We start from the raw sequence: 25,820 nt of genomic DNA, 5'->3' as shown, positions 1-25,820 counted from the left end.
CCCTAGACAGTCAAGAGACCTGAATTCATTTGCTAGCTCTGACTCACCATGGAACGTTGAGCAAGTCATTTAACCAGCCCGAGCTTCATTTTCCTCATCTTTAAAATGGAAAAATAAAACTTGTTACCAACTCCCCAAGGATGTTGGGAGGACAAGAAACATAAGTAAAGCTCTTGCTGTTCTTCAGGAAAAAAGTTCTACTACAATTTACAAGTATTATATACACAATATTCATTCTAATTCAGTCACCTTTTTAAAAGAGCTGAATCTTGAAGTAATTTTATTTCTAACATTTCAGAACCAGATGTTCAACATAGTATGTGAAGTGAGTTTTCCTCATATATTTGGGAAAAGAACTTGGTGTTTAAAAAGCGCTAACCTGAAAGGCTCTCAGCAATCTTGGTTGAGGTGTCCTTGTACTATTCTATCATTTTCTCACAAAATAACAAGTCCTATCCTTTAATGACGCTATTGTTGCCTACATCTGGGGCCTTACATCTAAGGCTAATGGTAAGGGACCTAGATAAAGTCAGTTTATCCAGCATTTCATTGCCTGCAAATGTTTATTTGTTGGCACTTTATTTACAATATAATTATAACTGATGTCCCGAAGAGCCTTCAGGAAGTACTTCACAAACTGAAAACACTACAGCATGTGAATAATTATTATGAGTCAAACATATATGTGTATAAAACCTATGTCCTATATATACATGTATTTATAAAGCTATGTTCCATGTGTTTGATGTTAAGTAGGTCATCGTCAATGAACACTAGATAAAATAATTACAACCAAATACCTGGAATTCTAAATAAAAACTCTAGAAATGCTGTCTTTCATCTATCTAGAAAATTAATAAAACAAGGAGACCCTATTAAACAGAATACTTTAATCAGAAACAAGCTCCAGATCATATTGGATATTAGGATATATATTGTACTGAATTTTATTTTTAGATGCTCCACCCTCCTCTCCTTCCAAAGAAGGCAATTATACAAGTAAATGGAAATAGGAAATCATGGATCCTTAACTTCCAATTCTGATAATGAAGACAACACTTTTAGTTTATGTAGTATATTTTATGTAAAATTCAACATGTTCAATTGTAATTATTTATCTAACATTCACGGTAAGGCAAGTCTGGAAGAGCAAGCTTTAAAACATGATCGCTAAATTTTATTCATAAACCACCCAAAAGGGCTACCCCATATTACTAGTGCACATAAGGGTCTGTGATATGCATGCACATTCACATTTTATGTGAAACACAGGACTATCCTTTCAAGAAATAAATCCAACTTTACTTTCAGAGTTTAAAAGTAACACTAATCAAGAATATTTACTTACATACTGCTCTGACAGGTTCAGAAACATGGGCCACAGAAAAAGCAAAATAAACTTGTCTTTTTAAGTGACTGCTTTTCAGGACTTCTTTCAAGCAAGTAACATTTTAAATAAGCAATTATAATCTCAAGTTCAAAAATCATTTTCTTTTAACTCAATAATGAGATTTACTTAACATCTCAGAGAATGAGGTATGTACCTTCTTAAAGCAACTATTGTTACAATGTTAAAAATTTGGGTTTAAAGCTCAGAATTTGCTCAGTGATATTCTTCCTATTTTTGAGGAATATATAATTCATCTCTCTGTATATAGGTAGAATCATAGGTTTTACATACATATATTAATTTTATTTTTTAATTTCCATTCTTGGAACATACACAAGCCATATGTTTGCATTCTGTCTGAATAACAGCATATATGGGCCCAAAAATTTGCATGTATTTTTAAAACTTAAAATATCCCATTATTTCCTACCATAGAGCTTTCCCTCTGGTCTCACATCCCATCACTCATCACCTTTATTGGTGGAGGAGCCACGATGCCAAAATATAAGTGACCAAGTGGACAATATCAAAGTTTATATTGGGAAATCTTAAAGTACCAACATGATATTTACTGCGGCTAAAAGTGAATTAGCTCAAAGTACAATGCACCTGGAATGTATTTTATCAAAGCTGTTGGTCCACTTAAGAGATTAAGGGGTCAAGAATATTGCCTCTGAAAAGAAAAACACTGTGTTAGTTTCTGATAATAGGAGTTTGTGGAGAGGAGAAAATAACACCCAAATATTGCAGTGCCAAAGTTTGAGAAGAATAAGAAGAAAATAGGAATCCATTTAACAAGATAACCACTCCTTACTCATTTGAAAATTGTGAGTATACTATGTATAACTCCAGCCTGAAATCCCAACTAACAGGCAAGATGTTGTAGCCCACTCCTCCAGAGAGGAAAGATCCCATAATAAGGCAAAACAGTGGTGATGATGATGATGATGATAACGAATGATAGAAAGAATGAAACCAACTCTCCTAAGTAATTTCCAGTCTTAAAGTTATTAATGACTTTATCAGCTTATTTTCAGGCAAATATATTGACCTAGAAATACTGTCTTAAGAGTTCTTCAAAAACTTCTATTAAGAACATCAAAATCTACACATTTACTTTTAATAAGTAAAAAGAATTTTACTTACTCCTAGCATATAAAAGCATGCAAATAAAACAGCATATTATAGGGAAGAGTACAGTACACAGTTCCAATATCAAATGGACAATAGTAGAAGCTACTAAAATGTTTTCTTTTGGAGCCACTATATGACAGACGTGAGGGTATCAAAATGGATGCTGATTGATTGTCTCGGCACTGAGAAAACCAATGCCAAGGAAATGCCAGCTTTAGCCAATGATGAGAAGATTCACCCTGTGATTTCTATAGCATGACTGATTTTACAAAATGTCCTTCGGAATAATTTCTATCAAACTGCCATAGATGAGTAAGATTCTGATAAAGAAATGGATTCATGCAGTAAACAAGCTAACATGCTAAATCAAAAGGAAAAAAAGTTAGATAATGAGAACCCATCAAACCAATGTGGCAAAAAGTTTTTCATGGAACTGCAGTCAACTAAACTGCCTCCCTTTTCTTGAACGTGCAAAGTTCCTGGCATTACAATGTAGTTTTTCATCAAGAAAACAACTGGACAGATTCTAGCAAATCCTGCAATGAAAAACTACCTGATGCAAATAAATCTCAAAAACAGCTAGATAAAAATTAAAACTGCTCATATTATAAACATTCGATAAGTAAGAAGCATATGAAAAGACACATTTGGCTTCTTTTAGAATACAGACCTGTGATGTAAAAGGGTAAAATGAATTTCAAGTAATATAATGTTTTTCACAGATATTAAAGGTCCCAAATATGGCAACAGCTTCTTCATATTTAGCATCTAAGATTCATCTCTAACATTCAAGTCGGAGTTTTTAGAAATCTAAAATTAGTCAAAAACTAAAACTAACGTTATCGAGAGGATTAAAATGGCACCAACACTTTTTTCCTATAGGAATTGGCACATGGGTTAAATGAGTTAATATGAATAAAATTCTTTATAAGATATAAATGCACCATTCTGGCTTTCCTTCTCTATCAAATAGAGACAGATGAACAGTATTTCTATACTGAGAACATGTAAGAGAAAAAGCAGTCATTTATACAATTTTCATTTATAAATTGATTTTTCTTTAATTTAAAGTGATTCAACTGAACAAAAGGTATAGCAGTCTAAGGAGTGAAATAAAAACACTGAAGTTAGTGATAAAAATGAGTAAATAAAAGCAAATTAGCCAACTGTCATACTACTCCTAATACTAAAATGAACCTACACTTTACGTATGATGCTCTAAATAACCAGGACACTCAATCAGCATTTAAATGCTCATAGTCAAGCCCAAACTTTCAATTTCTAAAAACAAAATTATCATTTCAAACTGGTTTAAATGAGTAAAAAACTGAAATAACAAAAGTTAATTAGGCAAAAGGCAGGATCTTATGTTTTCTTAACTAATTCTCACTTGATTTTTAACAATGACCAAGTCCAAAATAAATGAGCTAGAAAAACTAATGAAAAAATGCTAATGGAAAGAGGGCTATAAAGAAAGCAGATTTTGTTACAGCAGTTAACTGCCTACATTATATTTGTAAACTGTGTACTGTACTTACCCCGTTCCACTCTACGCTCATACTCACTTCCTCCCCTCCATCAGGACCACTCTCGTACTTTACCACATCAACATTGAGACTTTCTCGGCTTCTTCTTTTTTCTGTGCTCTCAGGGTCATTTAGCACTTCAGCTACTCTCTGTTTGTGAACATTGTCAAGACCCTATGAGCCAGGCAAGGGGAAAAGGGATTTACATTTCAGCACTAAAATTATATTGGAAAAATCTCCAAGATCTAGAACTTCTATTGAAAAAAAATTATATATTTGCACAACACAAAGTAAGTACTCAGTTTTCCACCATTAACCCCACATGAAAGCATGACTGAGAAACCAAGGGCAGGTCGTGTAATGAAAGGAACATCTGACTCTGAGTAACAAACCTGGAGTAGGATACTTATTCTGTTACTAGGGATATATAACCTTGGACACTAGAATATTACTTCTACTTCTACTTACCTCACAGAGGTGTAAGGCTCAACTGTGAATGAATATGAAGCACTTTTAACCACAGAGGGCTTTAGAAATGTCATCTATCAATTTTCATTTGTGTGCAACTTAAGCTAGCTCGATTTATATTAAAATAATATAATTAATTCTCCTAGAAGAAACTATATTATTGAAATAAAACTAAAACAAATGCCTGTCTACATTTCAGTTAATAGCAACTTTATAATTTTTTTGATTTTCATAAGCAATGTATTATGCTAAATAATGCTCATCTTACATGTGATGATTTTTTCATGGAATTTTAGTTGTTAGCTAGTATCCGTATGGAACTGTTTTAGGTTTAAAATGGAATTTAACTCAAAGAAGCTTACATGATGACATTTATCTATTTTAATGTGACTTTTGCTTTTCTTTACTGTGAAGGACAAACCACATGATGACTACTTACTTCCCTAGATACTGTACTAAAGGAAAAGGAATATATTAGGAATCAAAGGTAATATAAAAACAAAAGATCTCAAAAAAAATTATATGACACAATCTATTGTGTAACTTTGTTGATTCATCTCACGAATAACACAGGAATGGTTGTTACAAGAGGCTGGCACTTAATAACAAATGTTTATTGAATGCTAGATTTTAGATTTAATGGTTGATGCTACTAATAATCATAACACAATTCATCAATTATGGGATAACATCACTGAATATTAGAGGTAAAAGGGACCTCGGGAGTCATACAATTCAACCTTCCTATTTCATTAAAAGAACGAAGTTTAAGATGACTTGTCCAAAGTCACACAGTGGCACAGAAAAAGAACACAGGTCCAATGCGCTGTTTCTACAGCTCATATTATTTGTAGCATAAGTCATCCCACTTGCTTCTAGGCAATTTTATCTCAGATTACTCTCTCTATAAGGAATTTGAAAATTCTGGAGAACTTTGGCAATTTACAGGAAAAATGGAAAATCAGGATTCGAATTATGACTATATGTCTCATCACATCCAATTCAGTGAATAACTTTCTTCCTCCCAAGAAAAGTATGCTTGAAAGAGAACTGAATGTTGGAAAAAATCCAGAAATGAGCTTCCATATTAAATGAGGATTTTCAAAGATAATTAAGAAAGTCAGAGTTGAGTCACAAATCTTAGTTATTGATTCTTCCAACTTAAACAGAGACAAGAGAGCATTACAAAGAACGCATGCTATAGGGGAAAAGACACTGGTGACACTGCAGGATTCCCTGACCTCAGCAAAGTCACTCTATCTCTATGGGCCTCAGTTTTTTCATTTGTATCATGAAGGCACTGAACCAGGTGATCTCTACATTCCTTTTGGGTTCTAGTATTCTATGACGCTATGATTTAATTATAAAAACTAAAATAATAACCAAATATTTGACATTTTACTCTTATAAATTTTCCTAAATAGAACTTTCAGAAGATATAATTATGTTATCAGTAATAATAATAATAAACATTTAGGTCTGCCAAGCACTTAAAAATATTATTCCATCTGATCCTCACAATGACCCTGTAAGGTAGGTGCTATTATTATTATTCCAACTTTACAGATCAAGAAACTCTGGTAGAAAAAGGTCCAGTGACCTGCCGGCGAGTCTGATTCTGCATTTGAACTCTGGTCTTCCTGATGCCAGGCCCAGGTCTCTATCCAATGTCCCACCTAAATTCAAAGTTCTAATAAATATAAAAACTAAAAACAAGAGAGATTTCAAATTTACCTGTTTTCGAGACCTCATGGCTGCTTCCTCTAATGTTTCAGCAGCTTCAAACTTGCCTTGACGTCTATAAAGTGCTCCAAGGTTCTTTAAGGTAGTTGTCACAGTTGGACTGTAGAAACGTAAGCGTTACACAGATTGGTAATTAATACAGTAGAAAACAAAAGCGTAAGGTTACTACTGCCATGGATATAGTTCTAAAGACTAGGCACCAATTTAACTTGGAAACCACTAAAATTATATTCCTGGATTATTTAAAAATTTGTAAAGTTCTTTGGAAATTTCTTCTTTCTCTACAAACTCAAGCCTATTTGTGATCTAAGTTGTGGGGCACATACTTAATGCTATATTTAATAAATTATAAAACAGATTTAATGAATGCAAACACTATTATAAATGTTTGAATAACCTAGTGCTTTGGACATAAAATGGTTCTTGGACTGAATTACATACAAGATCATAAAAGTCAAATAAAATCAATTCAGCAAACATACCCTTAGAATATGCAAAAAAGACCATCACATAGGAAGCATCTATTAAGTGCGTACTATGTGCCAGGAACATACAAGACATAAAAAGATAAAAATGAAATAGCCTTTGCACTCAAGGAGTTTACATCAGGGAAGACAACATGAATGTCTACACACATACACATATACACACACATGTGTGAAATAAATACTAGAACATTTGAGAGGTGAGCCATTAGTAGCTGGGGGGCAGGGATCAGGGTTTCAGGAGGACCAAGAAAGGCCTTATGTAGAAAATGGCTCTTCTGAATCTTTAAGGAAACTAGAGAGGAATAGGTAAGGAGGCTGGAAAATTTCCAAGATCTAGAATTCTTCCCCTCCCCCCCAAAAAACATCAGTACATTTTAATAACATAAAGTAACTTACTCTGTATTCTACCATTAACCCCCAAACAAAAGCAAGACTGAGAAATCAAGGGCAGGAGATGCACTGAAAAGAACCCCCAACTCTGAGTAAAACACTAGGCTAGGATACGTATTCTGTTACTAGGGGTGTGTGAGCCTAGACAAAGCCCTTCTTCTCTTCGAGCCTGTATTTCATCAGCTGTAGAATATTACTTCTACTTATCTTATAGGTTACGAGGCTCAATTGAGGATGAATATAAAGACTAATTAGCTACAGTAGTGATGTGAGAAATGATGAGAGCCTAAGCCAGGGTAGTCACTTTATGAGTACAAAGAAGGAGGCACATTAAAGAGATATTGGGGAAAGGAAAAAAAAATGACAGGATTTGGAAGTGACTGGATGTGTGGGGTGAGCGAAAGTAAGTAAACATGGATGACCATGGGGTAAGGCTGGTGGTGCCCTTGGCAGAAATAGGGAAATTCAGAAGAAAAGGATGAGTTCAGAGGAAAGGTAATGAGTTCAGTTTTGGCCAAGATACCTAGGTATCAGTTTGAAATGTTCAACAGACAGTTTATGATGTAGGACTGGAGCTCAGGCAAAAGACTAGGACTGTATCCATCCTCATTCTAAATCTATACTGCTGCCAAAATAATTTTCCTTAAGTTAAATCTGAACAAGTCACTCCGTAGGTTCCCTATTGCCTCTAGGATAAAATATTTTTGGAGTTGTTGTTCAGTCACTTTCAGTCGTGTCTGACTCTTTGTGACCCATTCAAGTTTTTCTTGGCAAAGATAGTGCAGTGGTTTGCCATTTCCTTCTCCAGCTCATTTCACAGATGGGGAAAACTGAGGCAAACAGGGTTAAGTGACACAGAGCTAGTAAGTGCCTGAAGGCCAGATCTGAACTAAGGAAGATAAAGTCTTCCTGACTTCAGGCCCAGCACTTTATCCACTGTGTCACCTAGCTGCTGGAGGATAAAATATAAAGTCTTTTATTTCGCATCAATAGGATAAGTGGGCCAGGGATTTGAAAATAAAGTGGTTAGCAAAAAGGTGGAGATTTAGAAGGGAAAGTTAGGATGATGGCAAAATTGGGGATCGTGGTGAAGATAAAAAATAGTTTTAGGAGGGGGAATGTACAGGAAGAGAAGGAATATTAGGGACTGTGAATTTGATTAACAGTATTTCAGTTTCTGACTGGAGAAGTAGAACACTTGTGGGTGATGTTGATCAAGGCATGACTATACCTTTGACGTCACATGATTTAAAGAGAACAAGGAATTGGGATATTTGGGCATCAAAGGGGACATCAAGATGTATGTTTTAAGTCCCTCAGTAGGGAAGGAGTTGGAGCAGACAGGAAGATTATCAACTGGGTATTAAACTCTTGAGAAAGGAGGATGAATGACTTAGAGACTTAGATACTGCTTACAGGATCTAGATTGGATGAGAAATGTGGATATAGTGAAGCTCAAAGGAAAGGCTGCTGAGTAATGGTGACATGGTTATATCTGGAAGCAGCAGAGGGGATCAAAAAAGCATTCAAAAACACAATAGTATCTGCCTATAAGAAGTTTACATTGTACTGAAGGAGATACAACATGAACACAGGAAAATTTGAAGTAAAAAATGCTAGCAACAACTTGAGGGCCAGAAAAATTTTTGTTTAAGAAATAGCATCTTGGCTGAGCCATGAAGAAAATTAGGCATCATAAGAGGCAAATGTGAGAAAGGAATACATTGAAGGCACTGTGGACAGATTGTGTAAAGGCCGTGATGAGAGCTGGAGTGTTGGATCTGGGAAGAGTAATCCAGCTGGAAGGCAGCTATGACAGAGGCAGAAAAGAAATGTCTGGAAAGGTAGATGAGAGCTTTCAATGTCAAGCTGAGAAGCTTGTATTTAATGCTAAAAGGCAAGGAGAATTCACATTGTCAGGCCTATATTTTATGAGCACTATTCTGGGAGTTTAGAAAACTATAATAATCATTTAGTCCAAAGGTGATAAAAGTCTCCACGAAAGGCTACAAGAGACAATGAGGAGATAGAACCACTAAGACTTGGCAACTGAATACAGTGTGAAGTAGATTAGAAAGTCAAGGATGACTGAGCACTTAACATTAGTAACATGAACTGAGGTTCTCTCAAAAGAAAGGACAATTAGGAATGAGTTTAGAAGGAAAGATAAGTTCCACTTTAGGTATAAGTTTTGATTGGTAAGAGAACATTCGTGTGGAGATGTGCAGGAGGCAGCTAGAGATTCAAAAATGACATTCAGGAGAGAAATCAGAACTGGTTATAGAGTTTAAGAGTCAAATGAATTCTTTAACCCACAAGAACTGATGAAATGAGAGAGGGAGGGGGAAAGGGAAAGGGAGATCAAGTGAAGGAGGAAGGAGAAATAGGATGGGTAGGACTGGAGAAGTAAAAAAGAGAGAGGAAGGTGGAGAAGGAGAGGAGAGGTAAAGAACTGGGGGGAAGAGAAAGGTAAGAAAAGGGAAAAGGAGACAGGGAGTGCAATAGGAAGAAAGGAAGTAGGAAGGCAGCCCAGAGACAGGAGTTGGAGCCTTGGGAAACACCTCTCCTTAGGAGATAAGAAATGAACTCCCTCAGCCTCCTCCCCCTCTCTGAGGGCTAAAGGGTGGAATATCAAACTCCTCCTAACGCCTACCTTCAATAGAGGGCAGAAAGTAGACTTTTCAGCTCACTCCACTCTGCATTTTATTGCTCAGTTGCTCTACCTGGTTTCAACTCCAAAGAACAAGATGTCCTCAAGGTGGGTCTCCCCCAACCCTTTCCTGTCTCCTTTTGTATGTTGTGTCCCCCTATTAGAATTTAAGTTCCTTGAGGGCAGGGTCTAGTTTTCTTTTTATTAATTGTATCTTCAGAGTTTAACACAGTGCCAGACACATTGTAGGTTCTTAATAAATGTTTATTGGATTGGACTGGAAAAAGGCAGAAATTCATTTGAGCCTATACGTTATGCTTTACCTCCTACATTTAATTAACCTTGTGTATATTTTTCCAAGAGGAATTAATCTATTAATGCTTGTGATATTTATCTTCTTGGATATTTTCTTTTTCTTTTCTTCAATACAAGTCACAATCAAATTTAAGTACAATGTTTTTTAATATTTGCTTGCCTTACAAGATTATCAGATTGACTTTTAGATATTTAGAGAAAAACAGGCCTCTTCTGGAAATAACATGGGTTTGTGGGTTCAAAACTATCTTTATCCAAAGTGATTCCAAGAAGCAGCACTCACTATTACTTTGTTACCTGTAGATAAAAACAATCATCAATTGGGAAGGTAACTACTCTGAAGACAGAGGACCCAGTGTAGATCACAGCAAACCTTGAAGCACCTAGCATTACAGCGCAAGTAAGGTGACAAAGAAAAAAACGATCCTTGCCTAAAAAAGAGCTTACACCTTTCTCATCACCATAATCTTAAGAACCTCCCCCAAAAGACAAAAAGCTATTTGTTCCACAGGACTCTGCCCCAAATTCTTAGTCTTCTAATACTTGTAAATCAGAACCACTGCCAGCCAAGGCAAAAACTGTTTTCCATCGCTGCCTCTCCACAGAAATGTCAGGTCCTTCAATCTCTCTTTCTCCTAGTCTATTACTCTTCTTATGGTTTCATTATGTATTTCATTTTCCGTTCATTTCTATCTTGACCCTAACAGGTAAACAGTTCAATCAGGCATGATTCTCCATCCTTTCTTCCTCGTCCTTCTACTGTTAATGTTCTATTACTTCTCAAATCTGGGTCATGCTTATTACTATCTGCCTTCCCGGCTCCTACTTGCAAGCTGCCGAATGCTTCAGAAGAAAGTCACAAAACGATGCTGCCTAATGTACCACAAATTCATGTTATCTAAATTCAACTGAGCCTCAGTATTAGAGAGCAAACATTTCTATGTAACTCTTACTCTCCACTTTCCAAAGCAACTGTTCCTAAACTTCTCATCTCTCCTCAAGCTCTCAATTCCACCCCAGCTTCATCTCTCTTTCTAGCTTGACTCCTATTTTACTGAAAAAAAACTACAGACTTTCTTCATGAGCTGTCATCTCCTGTCCTCCACACCTCAAAAATTCTCTACATTTTCACTTAATCTCTTTCTCTTTTGCATCTTTGCCTCTCTTTGTGTCTCAAAGTGTGAGATAGCCCTTCTTTCCAAGACTAATTCTCATCCAATGGTGCCTTTGATCCCATCCCCTGCCATCGATGGCCTTTGAGATCCTGCCCCTTTAACCATTCTCTTGAATTCCCATCCTGCTCATAACTAACATCTCTCTGAACTGTATCACCTGCCTACAAATCTGCTCATTTCTTCTATCCTAGTAAAAACCTTCCCTTAAATTGATTCATATCTGTAAGAGTAAGAAGAAATCCCCAATAAAGAAATGCCTACAGAACATGAACAGGCCTTTTTGAAAAGACAAATTGTTAATCACACAAAAAAGATGTTCGAATTCATAAAAAATGCAAATCAAGACAAAGGTAAGATGCCACCACCTTACAGCCAATAAACAAACAAAAATAGAAGAAAATAATAAAATCCAATACTGAAAGAACAGCAAATAAATAGGAACTCTTGTTACACTGTTGCTAGATCCGTACTTGGTGCAAACTTTTGAGAAAGCACTAAGACAATTACAGCAAGTCAAAAAATTTAATTGTACACTTTGATCTAGCAATTCTTTTACTAAGCCTTCAAAAATATAGTGAAAAGGAAAAAAACCACTTATCTACATAAAAATATTATAACCGCTTTGCTGATAATAGCAAAATCTGGGTAAAAGCTATCATGTTCAATAATTGCTGAATAATGCTATGTGTAATGAAATATAAAAACTATAAACATGAATACAAGGAAATAAGGAAAACTATATGAAGGGACGAAAAGCAAGAAACACAGAACCAACACTAGACTAACACTGACTCCGGCTATGTAAAGAATAAGTCTAAAGATAACAAAACTTCAGGAAAAAATGGAAGAACAAATAGATTTTTTGTTTGTTTCTTTGCTCATAATTTGTCAATATGTACCATATAACAAATTTCGGGTTTTTGTAATCATTTTATTCCTTGCTCTGCATATTTATTTGAATTTTACCATAATTAAGAAAATTATTGAACTTAATCACACTTTTTCTGCCGAAGTTTATTAAATTTACCATTTATTAAAAATAATTCACCACCACCAAATTTCCCTTGACTATGTTATCACATCAAGTTCCACACATCTCTTTCTTTCTTTCATTGTTACACTCCTACGAAGAACATGTTATACTCAACTGCCGCATCTTCATCACCCATACATTCCTCTATCCCTTCAAAGCTGGCTTCTGACCCCAACAGTGTCGTGAAACTACTCTTGAGGGTTGCCAATTATGTCTAAGTTGCTAAATCCAATGATCCTTCTTAGTTTTCATCCTTCTAGGACATTTCTAAAATTTTTAACACTATACACTGCAATGTTTCCTTTAGTTCTGTTCCCTATCTGACTATATGCCTTTTTTAGTCTCGAACTGGCTCCACTCCTGCCCATAAGTCTAGTATATATCCCCCCCAAGACACCATCTCAGTATCTTTTTTCTTCTCTTTCCTTTCACCGACTACGTCAGAGGTAACAGCTATGCAGATGTCTCTCTAATCTCTCCTCAACTCCAATATCATGGAATCTCCAACTGCCTGCTGAACATCTCTACCTGGATATCTCTCTAGCATTTCCAATTCAATGTCTAAAACCAGTTTATCACCTGCCTCCTAAATTTTGCTCTGACACATTTCCCTATTTCTGCTAATGGCACCACAACCTTCCTCTTGGTCCCCAAGATCTAAAGCCTAAAGATCATCTTTGATTCTTTTTTCTCCACTCACTTGTCCATACTCAATCAATTGCCAAGGCCTGTCCATTGTATCTCCACATTACTCGCACCCATCCCCCTTTCTCTATTCACATTTCCACTAACCTATTTCAGGTCTCAACAGCCCTTAACTGGGCACTACTGCAATAGGCTAATCAAGTGTGGGGAACCTGCAGCCTTGAGGCCACATGTGGCCCTCTAGGTCCTCAAGTGAGGCCCTTTGAATCCATATTCACAGAACAAATAGCCTTAATAAAAGAATTTGTTCTGTATAACTTGGACTCAGTCAAAAGGCCATACCTGAGGACCTAGAAGGGCCACATGTGGGGGGGGAGGGGGGCGCTGCAGGTTCCCCACCCCTGGTAACTCCTCTCCCTGCTTCCTGTCTCTCATTCCTCTAATCCACCTTTTCCACAGCAGCCAAAATAATCTTCCTGAGACACAGATTTAATCACATGCTATTTCCCCTGTTCAAAAGTCTTCACTTACTAATGCCTCTAGGATAAAAATTAAAATTGTTTAACCTATGTTTAAGTCCTTCTGCAAGTGTGCTTCACTGGAAATACCTTTTCTAGCATTACTTCATGTTACAACATCTCACATACTCTTCCTCCCAGCCAAGCTATGCCACCAGTTATTCCCCAAACTCTCAAATGCTCTTTCCCATATCCATGCTTGAAATGCACACCCTCCTTATTCTTGACTTTCTGAATTATTAGGGTGCAGCATGGTACAGTGGAAAAAATGCTGGCTTTGGAGACACAGGAACTAGTTTCAAATCCTGGCTTTGCCATTTACTACCTAGAAGAAGTCACTTAATCTCCCTAGGACTCAATTTCCTTATCTGTAAAATTAAAGGATTAGACTAACTAAACTATAAACCCATGGTACTATAATCTACCTGCAAGGCTCAACTCAGGTGCCACTTCCCCTATGCAATCTTCCCCTCAGCTAAGAGTGTTCTCTCCCTCTTCAAACTTCTAAGAGAAATCTGTACTATCTATCCTTGACTCCTTTCATTTCCTACTTTGTATTTATTATTCTTGTGGGTGACTGCAAAGGATATAGCCAAAATACAGCACCAAAGTTAGAGGGTTTTGTTGCTGATATACATAGAAAAGGAAAAATTCCAGCCAAGGGGATGGAAAATAATGACCTTGTCTCTTTTGCTTACCTTTTATTCTGAGTTAAATTTATTTTCATGCCAAGCCATGGACCTTGAGATTTCTAATCCTGTATCAACAGTCTGAGATAAAACAGTATGATCTCAGTGCCCAAAGGGTTAAAATGGGTTTTTAACCTGGGATCTGTGAAACTGTTCTTTTTTTTTAATTTAAAAATTTTGATAAATGTATCCCTACATAAACAGTTTGTTATAATATTATATGTTTTATTATATACATTTAAAAAACAATATCAGACAGCCAACAGGCTTCACGACACAAAAACAGTTTTAAGAACCCTGTTGGTTAAAAGGAAAGGCAACCTTGGGCTAGGGACACTTTGCTTTGCTTTTTTGTTAGGTAAGCATAATGGCTCAAAGCTAGCTGTCACTAACGAGCCATCAGCATGCACTTGCCCTTATTAGGGAGAGGCTTTAAATAAAGTCATCACACAACAGTGCTGGGGCTGAAATGGCCATTGCTACAATGTTTATAATGCTATTTCATAAAATTCTTTTGCTTTTGACTATGAACTCCGGATGACTACTAAGAATAAACTCATCAGTGGAAGCAATGGGCTATAGTTTGGGAGGTTTTTTGGTTTTGTTTTTTTTTTTGGAGGGGGGAAGGCAGAGCAATTAGGGTTAAGTGACTTGCCCAAGGTCACACAGCTAGTAAGTGTGTCAAGGGTCTGAGGCCACATTTGAACTCAAGTCCTCCTGACTCCAGGGCTGGTGCTCTACTCACTGCACCACCCAGCTGCCCCTGGGCTATAGTTTTGAGTGGAAACAGACCCACAGAGTACCTGGAATAGATTTTTAGAGGAGCTCTACATGTTATAAATTTATATACTTCTTATTCCCCCAGTAAAATGAAAAGTTTCTTAAAGGGAGGAACTGAGTCATTAAAAACAATTTTTTTTTGCATCCCTAATGCCTCACATATAGTAGGCAATCAACGTTTGTTCGACTTTCAAATCACCAGTTTAATGCCAAAGAAAAGTTTAAAATGATGAAAATATAATGCCTGAAATATCTCCAACAACATCAATTGTATGCCAATGTAAAACACACATACCTATCAACTTTGCAAGCTTTGTACCAGCCGCCATACTCCCCAAAAGATGTCCCATCCTTTTGTTTTCCCTAAATTAGAAATGATATAACAATTAATCTTGAACTCACACAAAGAAAATCTTAAACAATCTCTAAAAATGTTATGGTCTTACTTTGCATTCTTCTCTCTCCTCAGCATGCATCCAAATGGGTTTATTTTCATCTGCAGGAGAGGAAAATCAGACATTAAACACAACAGAGAACATTCTTCTTATATTATAATGACTTCAAAAGATATTCTTTTTTATGAGGGAACAGACAGCAAGGCATAAATAACTGCTCGCATTCATATAGTATTTTAAGGTTTATGACAAAGTACTTTTCTCACAATGCCCTTAATGAGGTAGGGAGAAAAAACATAAATGGAAACTGGTGGGAGGAGCAATTCTACTCTTCACAGGTCAGCAAGCCAAAAATGGGGCTGACTACAGAGGTCAGGAAAAAGTTTGGCAGCTAAACGTACAGAGGTAAAACAAGTGATCAGAATCGTAATTATTCTGAGGTATTTTCCTTCCTTACTTCTGCCTTTGGGAATCCCTTATTTCCTTCAAAACTGTACAAGCACTACCTTTTCTACATGAAGCTTTCTCTGATCCCCCTAGCAGCTAGGGTCCTCCTACCCCAATGTTTACCTCATATTTATTTTGGACACATTTTGCATATTCTTATTTATATATGTGTATTCTCCCCTAATTGAGTTAGACTCAGGGTAGACATGGTTTCATTTGTCAATGTAGCCACAGAAACCGGCACATAGTAAGTGCTTAATAAATTCTTATTAACTGATTCTGTGGTCTATATAATTCTTACTATAAAAGCTGGTATTCTGAAGTCTGTTAGCTTTTAATCAGAATTCAAAGTGTGAGGATCATATATTTAAAGAAATATACCTCAAAGAAGATCTAATCAAACCCCCTCATTTAATGGAAGGGGAAGCTGAAACACGGAGAAACTAAAGGTTACCCTGTTAGTAAATGGCAGAGCTGGGATTGAAACTCTAATTCTTTGAGACTCCATATCCACTAATTCTACCACTAAGCCAGAGGTACTTAATGTGGCGTCCACGGATAAAGATCTATGTATAGACTTCGAAGGGTACATGAACTTGGATGGGGGGAAATATTATCTTTATTTTCACTACCTCCTAACTGAAATTTAGCATTTCCTTCAATTATGAATGCAGGCAACCAACATTATTCTGAAAAAGAGCCTGCAGGTTTTACTAGTGTGCCAAAAGAGGTCCATGACACAAAAAAGGTTTAAGAACTCCTCCACTAAAATATGCTTCTATGTTGTTCCTATTCTATTAGACACACACACACACACACACAAAAGTTTTAAGAGAGGAAATACACCTTGAAAGTATATCTAATAATGTTACCTGAGGCAGACAACATGTTTTAAAAATTCATTTGGCTGCAAGAAGACATCCCCAACCATGTAGCTAACAAGTCTTGAGATATTTATTTTGCATATTAAACAAGTAATCTTCACCAGTTTAGATATTACATTATAACACCAGTATGTATGACTAAATGTCATAATTTGAGGCCATCACTGTGGTCATATTTACAATCTGTTAAACCCAAAAACAAACCAAAAAAAGCCCAACGTTGATTTTTCTTCAAGCACTAGATCTTAGAGACTAATGTAAGTAACACATTTAAATGCATGTATGATAAAAAAACAAAACCCAAATAACCAAAATCCTCAACGAAACAATTTCTGGTTATACTCTAGTTTTAGGAGACAACCAAAAGAAACCAAATGAGAGAACTATTTCGTATCAACAATTTATTTTTTTTTAAATCACAACATTCCACATACATCCTTAGCCTTCTACAAAATCATCCCATTGGCTTAAAAGTCTTCCACATCGACAATACTGCAAAACACAGCTGTCTCCTGCAGTAATTCATCTTTCTTCCTCCAGTACCAAAGGAGGTACTGATCCCTGACACTCCCCCTCAAATCCCTGTATTTGACTCTCATCCACCTTTCTTCCATGGCAATCACATCTACTCTCAATGGCTTCAATTACCTTTATAGTGATGACCCATAAATCTATTTACCTGACTATTTCTAGTATCAATCTCTTCCCTGAACTCCAGTTCTGTATTTTCAACTGCCACTAGATATTCCCATCTGGATACTCCACGTGCCCCACGTTGAACTCACCACTTTCTCCTACAGAAACCTGCCCTTCTTCCCACTTCCATGTTTTGTGGATGCCTACCATCCTCCCAGTCAAGCAAGCCCAGAGCTATCTTTGATTCATCCCCTGCCTTCATTCTGTACACCCAAACGGGTGAACACAGCTCTCACACCAAGCACTTCCTCTGCATTCCCACTCCTTGTAATTCAGGGTCTCATTTAGCGGCACGGCAATATGGTGAAAGATGACAGATGAAGGAGAGCTGGTTTTCAAATTCCACCTTAATACATGCAATGAGACCACAAGCAAATCATGTGATACCTCAGAGCCTCCATTTCCTCATCCATAACATGAGGGTAACAACAGCTCTAGTGCCTACCTCCAAGTGTTTGTTGTAAGGAATAAATGAGGTAAAAGTGCTTTTCAAGCTTCACTTAACCTCTCTGAGTCTACTCTCCATTCCCCAATCGTCCTTCACATTAACCACCAAAATACTCTTCATAAACTGTCCTCCCCCAAAACCTTCAGATGGCTCTCCACTGCTCTGAGCAGGATGATACACATTTAAGGGCCTCGTGTCCAGCTCTTCATTACCCCACTTGGGGTTTTCTTGGCAAAGAAGCTGCTCATTTTACAGATGAGGAAACTGAGGCAAACAGGGTTAAGTAACTTGCCCAGGATCTCGCAGCCAGTTCTAACTGTCTGACGGTCAGATGTGAAATCAGGAAAATGAATCTTCCTGACTCCACACCTGGCATTCTCTCTCCACTGCGCCATCTAGCTGCCCTAAGGACCTTGTACATATGTGTGTGTGTATTTGTGCGTGTATATATGTATGTATGTATTTAAGCCACCTTGAACTTACTTTTAATTCACTATATTCCCCTCTTTGACATATACATTACAGACAACCAACATATTAGCTACTACCCAGTCTTATCCTGCATTACTCCCGCTTTGTTCATTCATGCAAGCTGTTCCAGAGCCTAGAATGCATCTTTCACATCTCTATGTCCTGAAATGTGCCCTTATCACATTCTACTTCATATTGGACTTATCTTTGTGTACATGGCATATCCTCACTATTAAACATTCAAGACAGACACTGACATTTTTCATCTATGTATCTCCACCTAGAACACGGTACTTTGAACTCATTAAGTACTTAAGACTAATTTGCTGGATTTGATACTTGGAATGATGAACCTGAGTATCTATAGGACCCTAAACTATCACAGAAAAACTTAATCACGTTCATCAGTATATTCATTTATGCTGAGAAAACATTTTAAAGAGAGTAAAGGAAATATAGAGACTCGACCACTAATTCCACCCAGACACACTCAAGGACTTAGAACTGCAAGGAATCTTAGATCCAATTCTAAATCTTTTTATAGATTCAAAAATGGGAGCCCCACCCAAGGAAGTGAGATAAGAAGGCACTTCTGGCTCACTTCTTTGCAAAAGTAGAAGACCACAAGTGTAGAACACTGCATATGATGTTAGACTTTTTCAGTATGTTGCTTAGCTCTAAATGGCTTTTTTCACCTTCCTCTTTTCAAAAAATTCTTTATTAGTTCGCTGGGAGAGGGTGGAGAGGCATACAGTGAGATATTAAGAATATAAAAAAAATCCATTTTGAAAAAAGGGTATTAAAAAACAAAGAAAGGAAATGGATTGCCAGAGAGAGGAAATGACTTGCCCAAGATTATCTATTTGATGGCAACATTATGGCGGCAAAAAAAAAAGAAAGAAAGAAACTCTACTGTAATCTACTACCTCTGCAGTGGGAAGCTCTATCTACTCTCTCCCCAAGGGAGAAAATGGGATCGATTAGAATATTTGCAAAAGCATTCTCTTGAAAGACAAGCAGCCTTCCTAAATGTATTGATGGCTTCTTCATGTCCTAGAACTGGGCTGTCCAAAATGCGGCCCACCTACAAGCATAGAAATTTACATAAATGCTTCAGTAAATGAAACCTAGCTACTGCAGAGCTCTCACTAAAATGGAAAATCAAAATATACTGTCTATTGTTCCAATAAAAACCTAAGGTTGGACAGCCCTGTCCTAGAACATGATCAGTTATTGTGAATTTTGTATATACAAATGAATGAAAATCATACTCTCTATTTTCTGAGTTCTCTCAATATATCTATCCAATAGCGTTTTTCCAGCATTGAGGCAAGTCTGGAATTTTTTTTTCATTTATTTTTATCCATTTGTGGGTGATATGATAAGTTTCCAAATAAATTAAAGATTCAACAAAAAAAAAATTAAAACTCACCACAATCTGAGAATTCAGACAGAGGCTTAGTACTGCCCCATGTAGATATTATTAAATGCTAGAATGACAACCTTAAAGCAGAGCTAAATGCATCTTATGTGGGATATCTTTTGTATGTGCTTCATCTTCTTTGCAAGTAACTACTAAGTTAGTGCTATATATAAGCTCATTCTAGCCCATGGGGACCCAAATTCTTGCCTGAACTGTTGCAATAGCCTCCTAAATGGTTGCCCTGCATCAATATCCCTAAAATACAGACCTGACTTAAAATTTCTAAAAGCGCCCCACTACTGCCTTTAGGATAAAATACAAAATCCTAAGTCTGGCATTTAGGCCTTCCACAACCTGGCTCCCACTTATCCTTCCTATCTTTTATATGACGCCCTTTCATATCCTCTGCATTCCAGTTAAATGCGCCTGCTGGCTGTTCTTCAAACATCATGATATTCTGTCTCCCACCGATGCATTTGCACAGGGGGTCCTCCATGTATGAAATTTACTCCTTCCTCATCTCTGGATCATAGGCTCTTTGGATTCCTTCAAAGAACAGCCCATATGCCACCTTTACATGATAAGTCTTTATATCCATTCTACTTTTCTCCCTTGAATTCCAATTCCAAATCTCTAAGTTGCTTATGAACATCTCCTAGATATATTCTGCTGACTTCTCAAATTCATTATGTCTGTAGACTCCATCCCCATCTACCTACCCCTCTTTAAAACTTCTCTATTTCTTTCAATATTGTCACTATCCTTCTAGTCATCAGTCACTTGGGCATAACCTTTGACTCTTCCCTTTCCATCACCCCCAGTATCACACCAGATGCCAATATGTCACTTTTCCCTCTACAACACCTCTCAATAGTTCACCAGATGTGGATAGAATCTTCCTTCATAGGTCCTTTGTGGCTGATTTGAGTAAAAAGTGCATAGCAGGGAACAAAAGAAATCTTAGAAGGAAGCACGGGAAATCAAGGCAGCTTTGCAAATAACGTATAATATTTATTACATAGTTTTTCAAAAAAGGAAACTGTGACACAGAAGTTAATGATTGTCTACTGAATCCTCTTCTTGTGTTGTGTACGTGGAAATGTTCTTTTTTTTTGGTCTTTAAGTTCAAAATGAATTTAAAAAAAAGAAATGTAGACCAAAAAAAAAAAGTAATGGGAAAGCCAAAATAATCAAAATAAGGTCAGGGGCTGAGGTGGAAAGCCTTTGGACTTTATCACTGACACAGGAGAAAGAGTAACCTAGACTCTCCAAACTTTCTGATATCAGTAAAAAACAATTACACATGTACTTCCAACATGTATGTGTATTACCTATATCATACGTACAGAGAATTGGTGCACTAATAATTATGTATACTATATAACTTACACAAAAATAAAAGTTTAAAAAGGATAAAATAAAGATGAAATAACATTTGATCCTACAGTCAATGGGAGCCATTGGAGTTACTCAGTATAGAGTGGCACGGACAGAACTATCCTTTAGAAAAATCCCCTTGATGCGGTGTAGGTGTCAACTCTACTGGCATTGGCAACATTCCCCAGTCTGGCTGAACCCAATTAAATGTAATTGGGAAATATTTAACAAAATAAATATAAAACAGAACATAGATAAACGTTAATACGTGGTTTTCTAAGTCAATATGTGGCCTACAAGAATCTTTATGTACAATTTAGTGGCCTCCATTTCTATTTGAGTTTAACATCACTGATGTAGAGACTAGATGAGAGGAAAAGACTAGAGGCAGTGTGGCATACGATAGATGTAGCTATGTGGATATAGATATAGATATTAATTAAATCGAAGCTAATCCCAGTTAAATTTGTTTAAAGAATTATTTCCTCCCCCCTTAAGATCTTCAGTGATATTTTTTCAATGTCACAAAATCACTCGTGGAAACTGCCACTCATTTTTAAAACAATTATTTAAAATAGTGAACTCTGTTGTATTTCGTTAATAAATATAACTAAATTTCTTACCATCTACAGAGCCAAACTCTCTCTCATGTGCACGAGTGAGAATCTCCTTGTATAGTGTTTCAGCCTGCTTGAATTTCCCTTGCTTCAGGTAGCAGGATGCCTTTATTTAAAACAAAACATAATAGACATTCCTTAGGCAAAACTGAAATATATCTTAATGTATATAACTAAAAGTTAAATTACTGAATGGAACTCTGATACACTCTAAGTTAATTTCCATTTACATACCAAATTATTTTTTGTTTTGGCCACATTGGGGTCATCTGGTCCCAGTTTTGTCTGGTAGATCTCAAGAGCTCTTTGATAATAATATTCTACCTCCTCATATTTGCCCTGGTTCTGGCAGAGTAAGGCCAAATTATTTAACTGTTTGGCAACATCTGGGTGATCTTTTCCCAAAACCTAAGAATAAAAACATATTATATTAGGAAAAAATTCCTTCATACTAGATAGTCATTTAAATTTCATCAGTTTCAATATGAGTATTTTTGTACACTTATTTCTTCCCAATTTGTATTTTAAAATTCAACAGCAAAGTGCTCAATATTTGACTACTTTATATAATTCTACTAAATGACACCATAATAAAGATGTGCCTATGTAATTTTATGTCACAGTGACCCCATCTTTATTCCCCATACCTAATTCTCCTTACAAGCATTTTAATATGTATGTCAATACCAACTATACATAAAATGGAAAGAAATAAAAAGAAATAAAATGATAAAGAAACTTACATTTTTTTTCACCCTCTGGAACTCTGTCCCAGAAACTCTGTTTACAACTCAAATCCTCTAGGAGTATACTTTTTTAAAGTTACAGTACCAGTATATTAAGCTAATCTCTTTGAACAAATAACTATTTTGCTATCAAATTTCTTAACAAATACATTTCTTAATGCAGCATTGTATAAATACATTTTAAAATGTAATATTATTATTGGTAGTAATTCTTTTTCTCTCTTAAAGAAGATGGCATCATTATTTCTACCTCCTAAACCCTAGGTCTTCATACTTTCTAAATACCTACCTTATCCTAAACTGCTCCCCATTCTCACACTCCCATACCCAGTATCTGGGATACACTCCCAAGGCTTGGAGGACAATCAATTTCACGATTTACTCCCAGGGAAGAATCAATAATAAAATACAACTATAATCTGGGGGATCTGTGAACATTTGAAAATAAAATACAAGAAAATAATACAAATCTCAGGATATCACAATGTGCTCTGGTCTTTCCTACCTTCTCTCTGATCTCCAGGGCTCTCTTACACAAAGGCTCAGCTTCTTTGTACTTCCCTCTTTTACCATAGAGCACTGCAAGATTATTCAGAGTTGCTGCCACCTGTCAAAGTACGAACATTAAACAAAATAAAGCTGACCAAAACCAATGTATGAAGACAGCTAACACTACATAATAGATAAGATTTAATTATATCCTAAATCTACAGTGGAGGACTCTTAATTGGATAAAAAAATATAATTTTACTTTAAATAAATACTTAATCAAATTGTAAAGGTATATTCTGCTTTAGATATACCCAAGGAATATATCCAATATGGAATAAATATTACATATAAATTCAGGTACACTAAGAGTACCCTCACTGTAGGGTAAATTATGTAGAGCAACATATTATTGAGCATAATTAAACAAATCATAAAGAACAGCATGATCTCAACATTATGTTTTGCTAGAAGCAATGAAACAAACCAAAAAAGTATAAATTCATGAGCATTTAATGCTGATTTGGGGGGAGGGTGAGAAAAAATACAACTTAGAAATTTTTTTCACAAGTACATGCAGTTTGATTTAGAATCAGAAATGTGGTACTTGGCTCATTTTGTGTGATACATTGCTTTAAATAGATTCCATGTGCACTTGGATATGGCAAATATTAAAGTGAAGAACACTTAAGACTTGTAACTGGTAATCAGTAAAGGGAGAGCTCCTACCTTTACCACCTAATGAATAGACGGGTCTTAACCCTTTCCTGTTGAGTTTAATATTAAAATGAGTTGAATAAAACACCATAGGGAAAATAATCCATCAAAAGGGTGGAAAAAAAATATACAAACCGCCGGATGATCTTTGCCCAGGGTTTTTTCACGGATAGCCAGTGCATCATTTAGCAGATTAGCTGCATCTTTGTATTTGTTCTGATCTCTAAATTTAAAAACAGATATTAAGTACTATAACTCATTGAGATTTTCTCAAATGATTTTTTAAGTTGGGGTGATTTCAAGAATAACAATAAACAATAAAATTAGATCCTGACACAGAAGATAAAGCATGTGCAGCACCTCAATCTTTCATGTTAGTTGAAGGTGTTAATTTTTCTTGGTTAATACAGACTTCACCCCTGAAATCACCCAAGTTCCCAGAATTTTTGTTGCAATGGCTTCAGTTTTCAGCATGATCAGAACTGATCCCCAAACTTAATTACATTCCTCTACCAAAGATCACTAATGAAAGGTAACAGGAGATGTGACCAGGAAACCGGGTACAAAGTCCCAATGTGACTTATTTCTACATAATGTCATAGGAGGACAGAGTGAATATTTCTGAGCCTACCTACATAATTAAAAGAAAACCTACTCCAAGACTATACCCAAATGGATTTCTCTGCTAGTCTTGGGTATAGACTTATCTGCATTGATATTTCTCACATTTGTGTGAAAAACTTTTAAGTTAGGGTTTTTAAAATCAGTGACAGATTTTTATTCTGCTTTATCTTTTAAGAAAGTAAACAGTTCCTAAAATTAATAAAACAAGACAAAAATCTACTACTGATTTTAAAAACCTAACTTAATATATTTCTATGAAATACTCAATTTTCCAGACAAATAAAAAGAAATATCAGAGCACATAACAGAAATGCATAAATTCACTGAAGTGAACTAACTACCCAGGAGAAGAAATTCTGCTCTGAGTAATTTCTAATACCTCTCTACCTCACCTTAGGGCAGGTCTTAATTTGGGGTTTTGTTTTGTTTTTTTGCCATAAGTTAACTCAGATGGAGGGCAAGACATGAGCAGCATTCCTCTTTCTGAATCAAGGCCAGTTTCCAGGGCACAAAAATTATCCAAAACATAAACTAGCAGAAGACAAGCTAGGCTTATTTTTTTATATACATCTTCAGAATTTTTTGTCTTTTAATTTTTATAACAAAGGCACAGATAGCCATAGAAATACTCACCTGTATACCAGAGCCAAGATATTTAGCATGGTGGCAACATCAGGGTGATCATGACCAGAAGTCTTCTCAAGATCTTCTAGTGCTTGTTTGCACAATGGTACAGCAACCTCATATCTACCTTGGGAAGCATACTGAATAACGAGGTTATGAAGAGTTCTAAGTCGTGCTGGAATTTCATAGCCCCCTTGTTGGGCAGCAGCAGCTGCACTGCTATGCTGCTGTTGAACTACAAAAGAGATGATTTTAGTTATAATTTATATAAAATAAAAATTCATAATCTAATCAAGGAAACAACTATTGCAATGAACATGATGAAGGTAGTTTTGTTAAGAATATATGGTTTGTTATACCATATAATCTTATCCCAAAGTTTAGTTCATTTGATTTTTTAAAAGTCAGTACCCTAAAAACACTCTATATTAACCTAAAGCTGTCACACAAAATAAAACAGAAGCTGATTACCATGTACAAACTTAAGTATCTATTGTGAATTTAATCATAGCTTTAAAAATCAGTATTTTCTTTTTGTATTTATAATTCTTCTATTTGCTACTTTGTAGTAAATATGAGAGGCAGCATGGCAGCCATGGAAAGAGGGCAGAATATATATGTCAGGAGGATCAAGTCCAAGTCCTGCCTCTGACAATACTTATGGCTATGTGACCACAGGCAAGTCATATATAAACTCTTACTGCCCCAGGCAACTTTCTAAGTGAAAGGTAAGCTCATAAACTACAATAGTAGAAATTTCCATACAATGAGTTCCCTGCATTAAAGAAATCACAGGTCTAGACTAAAATATGTATATATTTTTGTGCATGTCTATGTGTATATATGTATATACATATATAAAAGCTGTAGCCACATAGCCATATCAAAATTATTTTTAAGAATAGGGATGATGGGGTG

At 36.0% G+C, this 25,820-nt stretch overlaps 1 protein-coding gene across 15 annotated transcripts in view; it reads right to left on the bottom strand.

Annotated features, from left to right (window-relative positions):
• The window catches only part of KLC1 (kinesin light chain 1), an 85,501-nt gene that overhangs the window by 21,697 nt on the left and 37,984 nt on the right, over positions 1–25,820 (bottom strand). For 4 of the 15 annotated variants that reach the window (XM_036748692.1, XM_036748690.1, XM_036748687.1 and 1 more), the window contains exons 5-13: positions 24,912–25,137; positions 23,790–23,877; positions 22,954–23,055; positions 21,937–22,110; positions 21,709–21,808; positions 15,391–15,440; positions 15,240–15,307; positions 6,253–6,361; positions 4,063–4,224 (exon numbers count right to left, since the gene is read on the bottom strand). In XM_036748692.1, coding sequence (XP_036604587.1) covers positions 4,063–4,224; positions 6,253–6,361; positions 15,240–15,307; positions 15,391–15,440; positions 21,709–21,808; positions 21,937–22,110; positions 22,954–23,055; positions 23,790–23,877; positions 24,912–25,137 — 1,079 coding nt within the window. Of the gene's footprint in view, positions 1–47; positions 99–145; positions 2,064–4,062; positions 4,225–6,252; positions 6,362–15,239; positions 15,308–15,390; positions 15,441–21,708; positions 21,809–21,936; positions 22,111–22,953; positions 23,056–23,789; positions 23,878–24,911; positions 25,138–25,820 lie in introns of those variants that run through there. The other 11 variants (XR_005009850.1, XM_036748693.1, XR_005009852.1 and 8 more) reach the window with 8 other exon arrangements.

The sequence above is a fragment of the Trichosurus vulpecula genome, chromosome 3 (genome assembly GCF_011100635.1).
Source record: "Trichosurus vulpecula isolate mTriVul1 chromosome 3, mTriVul1.pri, whole genome shotgun sequence".
Classification (NCBI taxonomy): Eukaryota; Metazoa; Chordata; class Mammalia; order Diprotodontia; family Phalangeridae; genus Trichosurus; species Trichosurus vulpecula.
The sequence above is the reverse complement of the archived record's forward strand: the minus strand, read 5'-3'. Positions and strand labels throughout refer to the sequence as shown.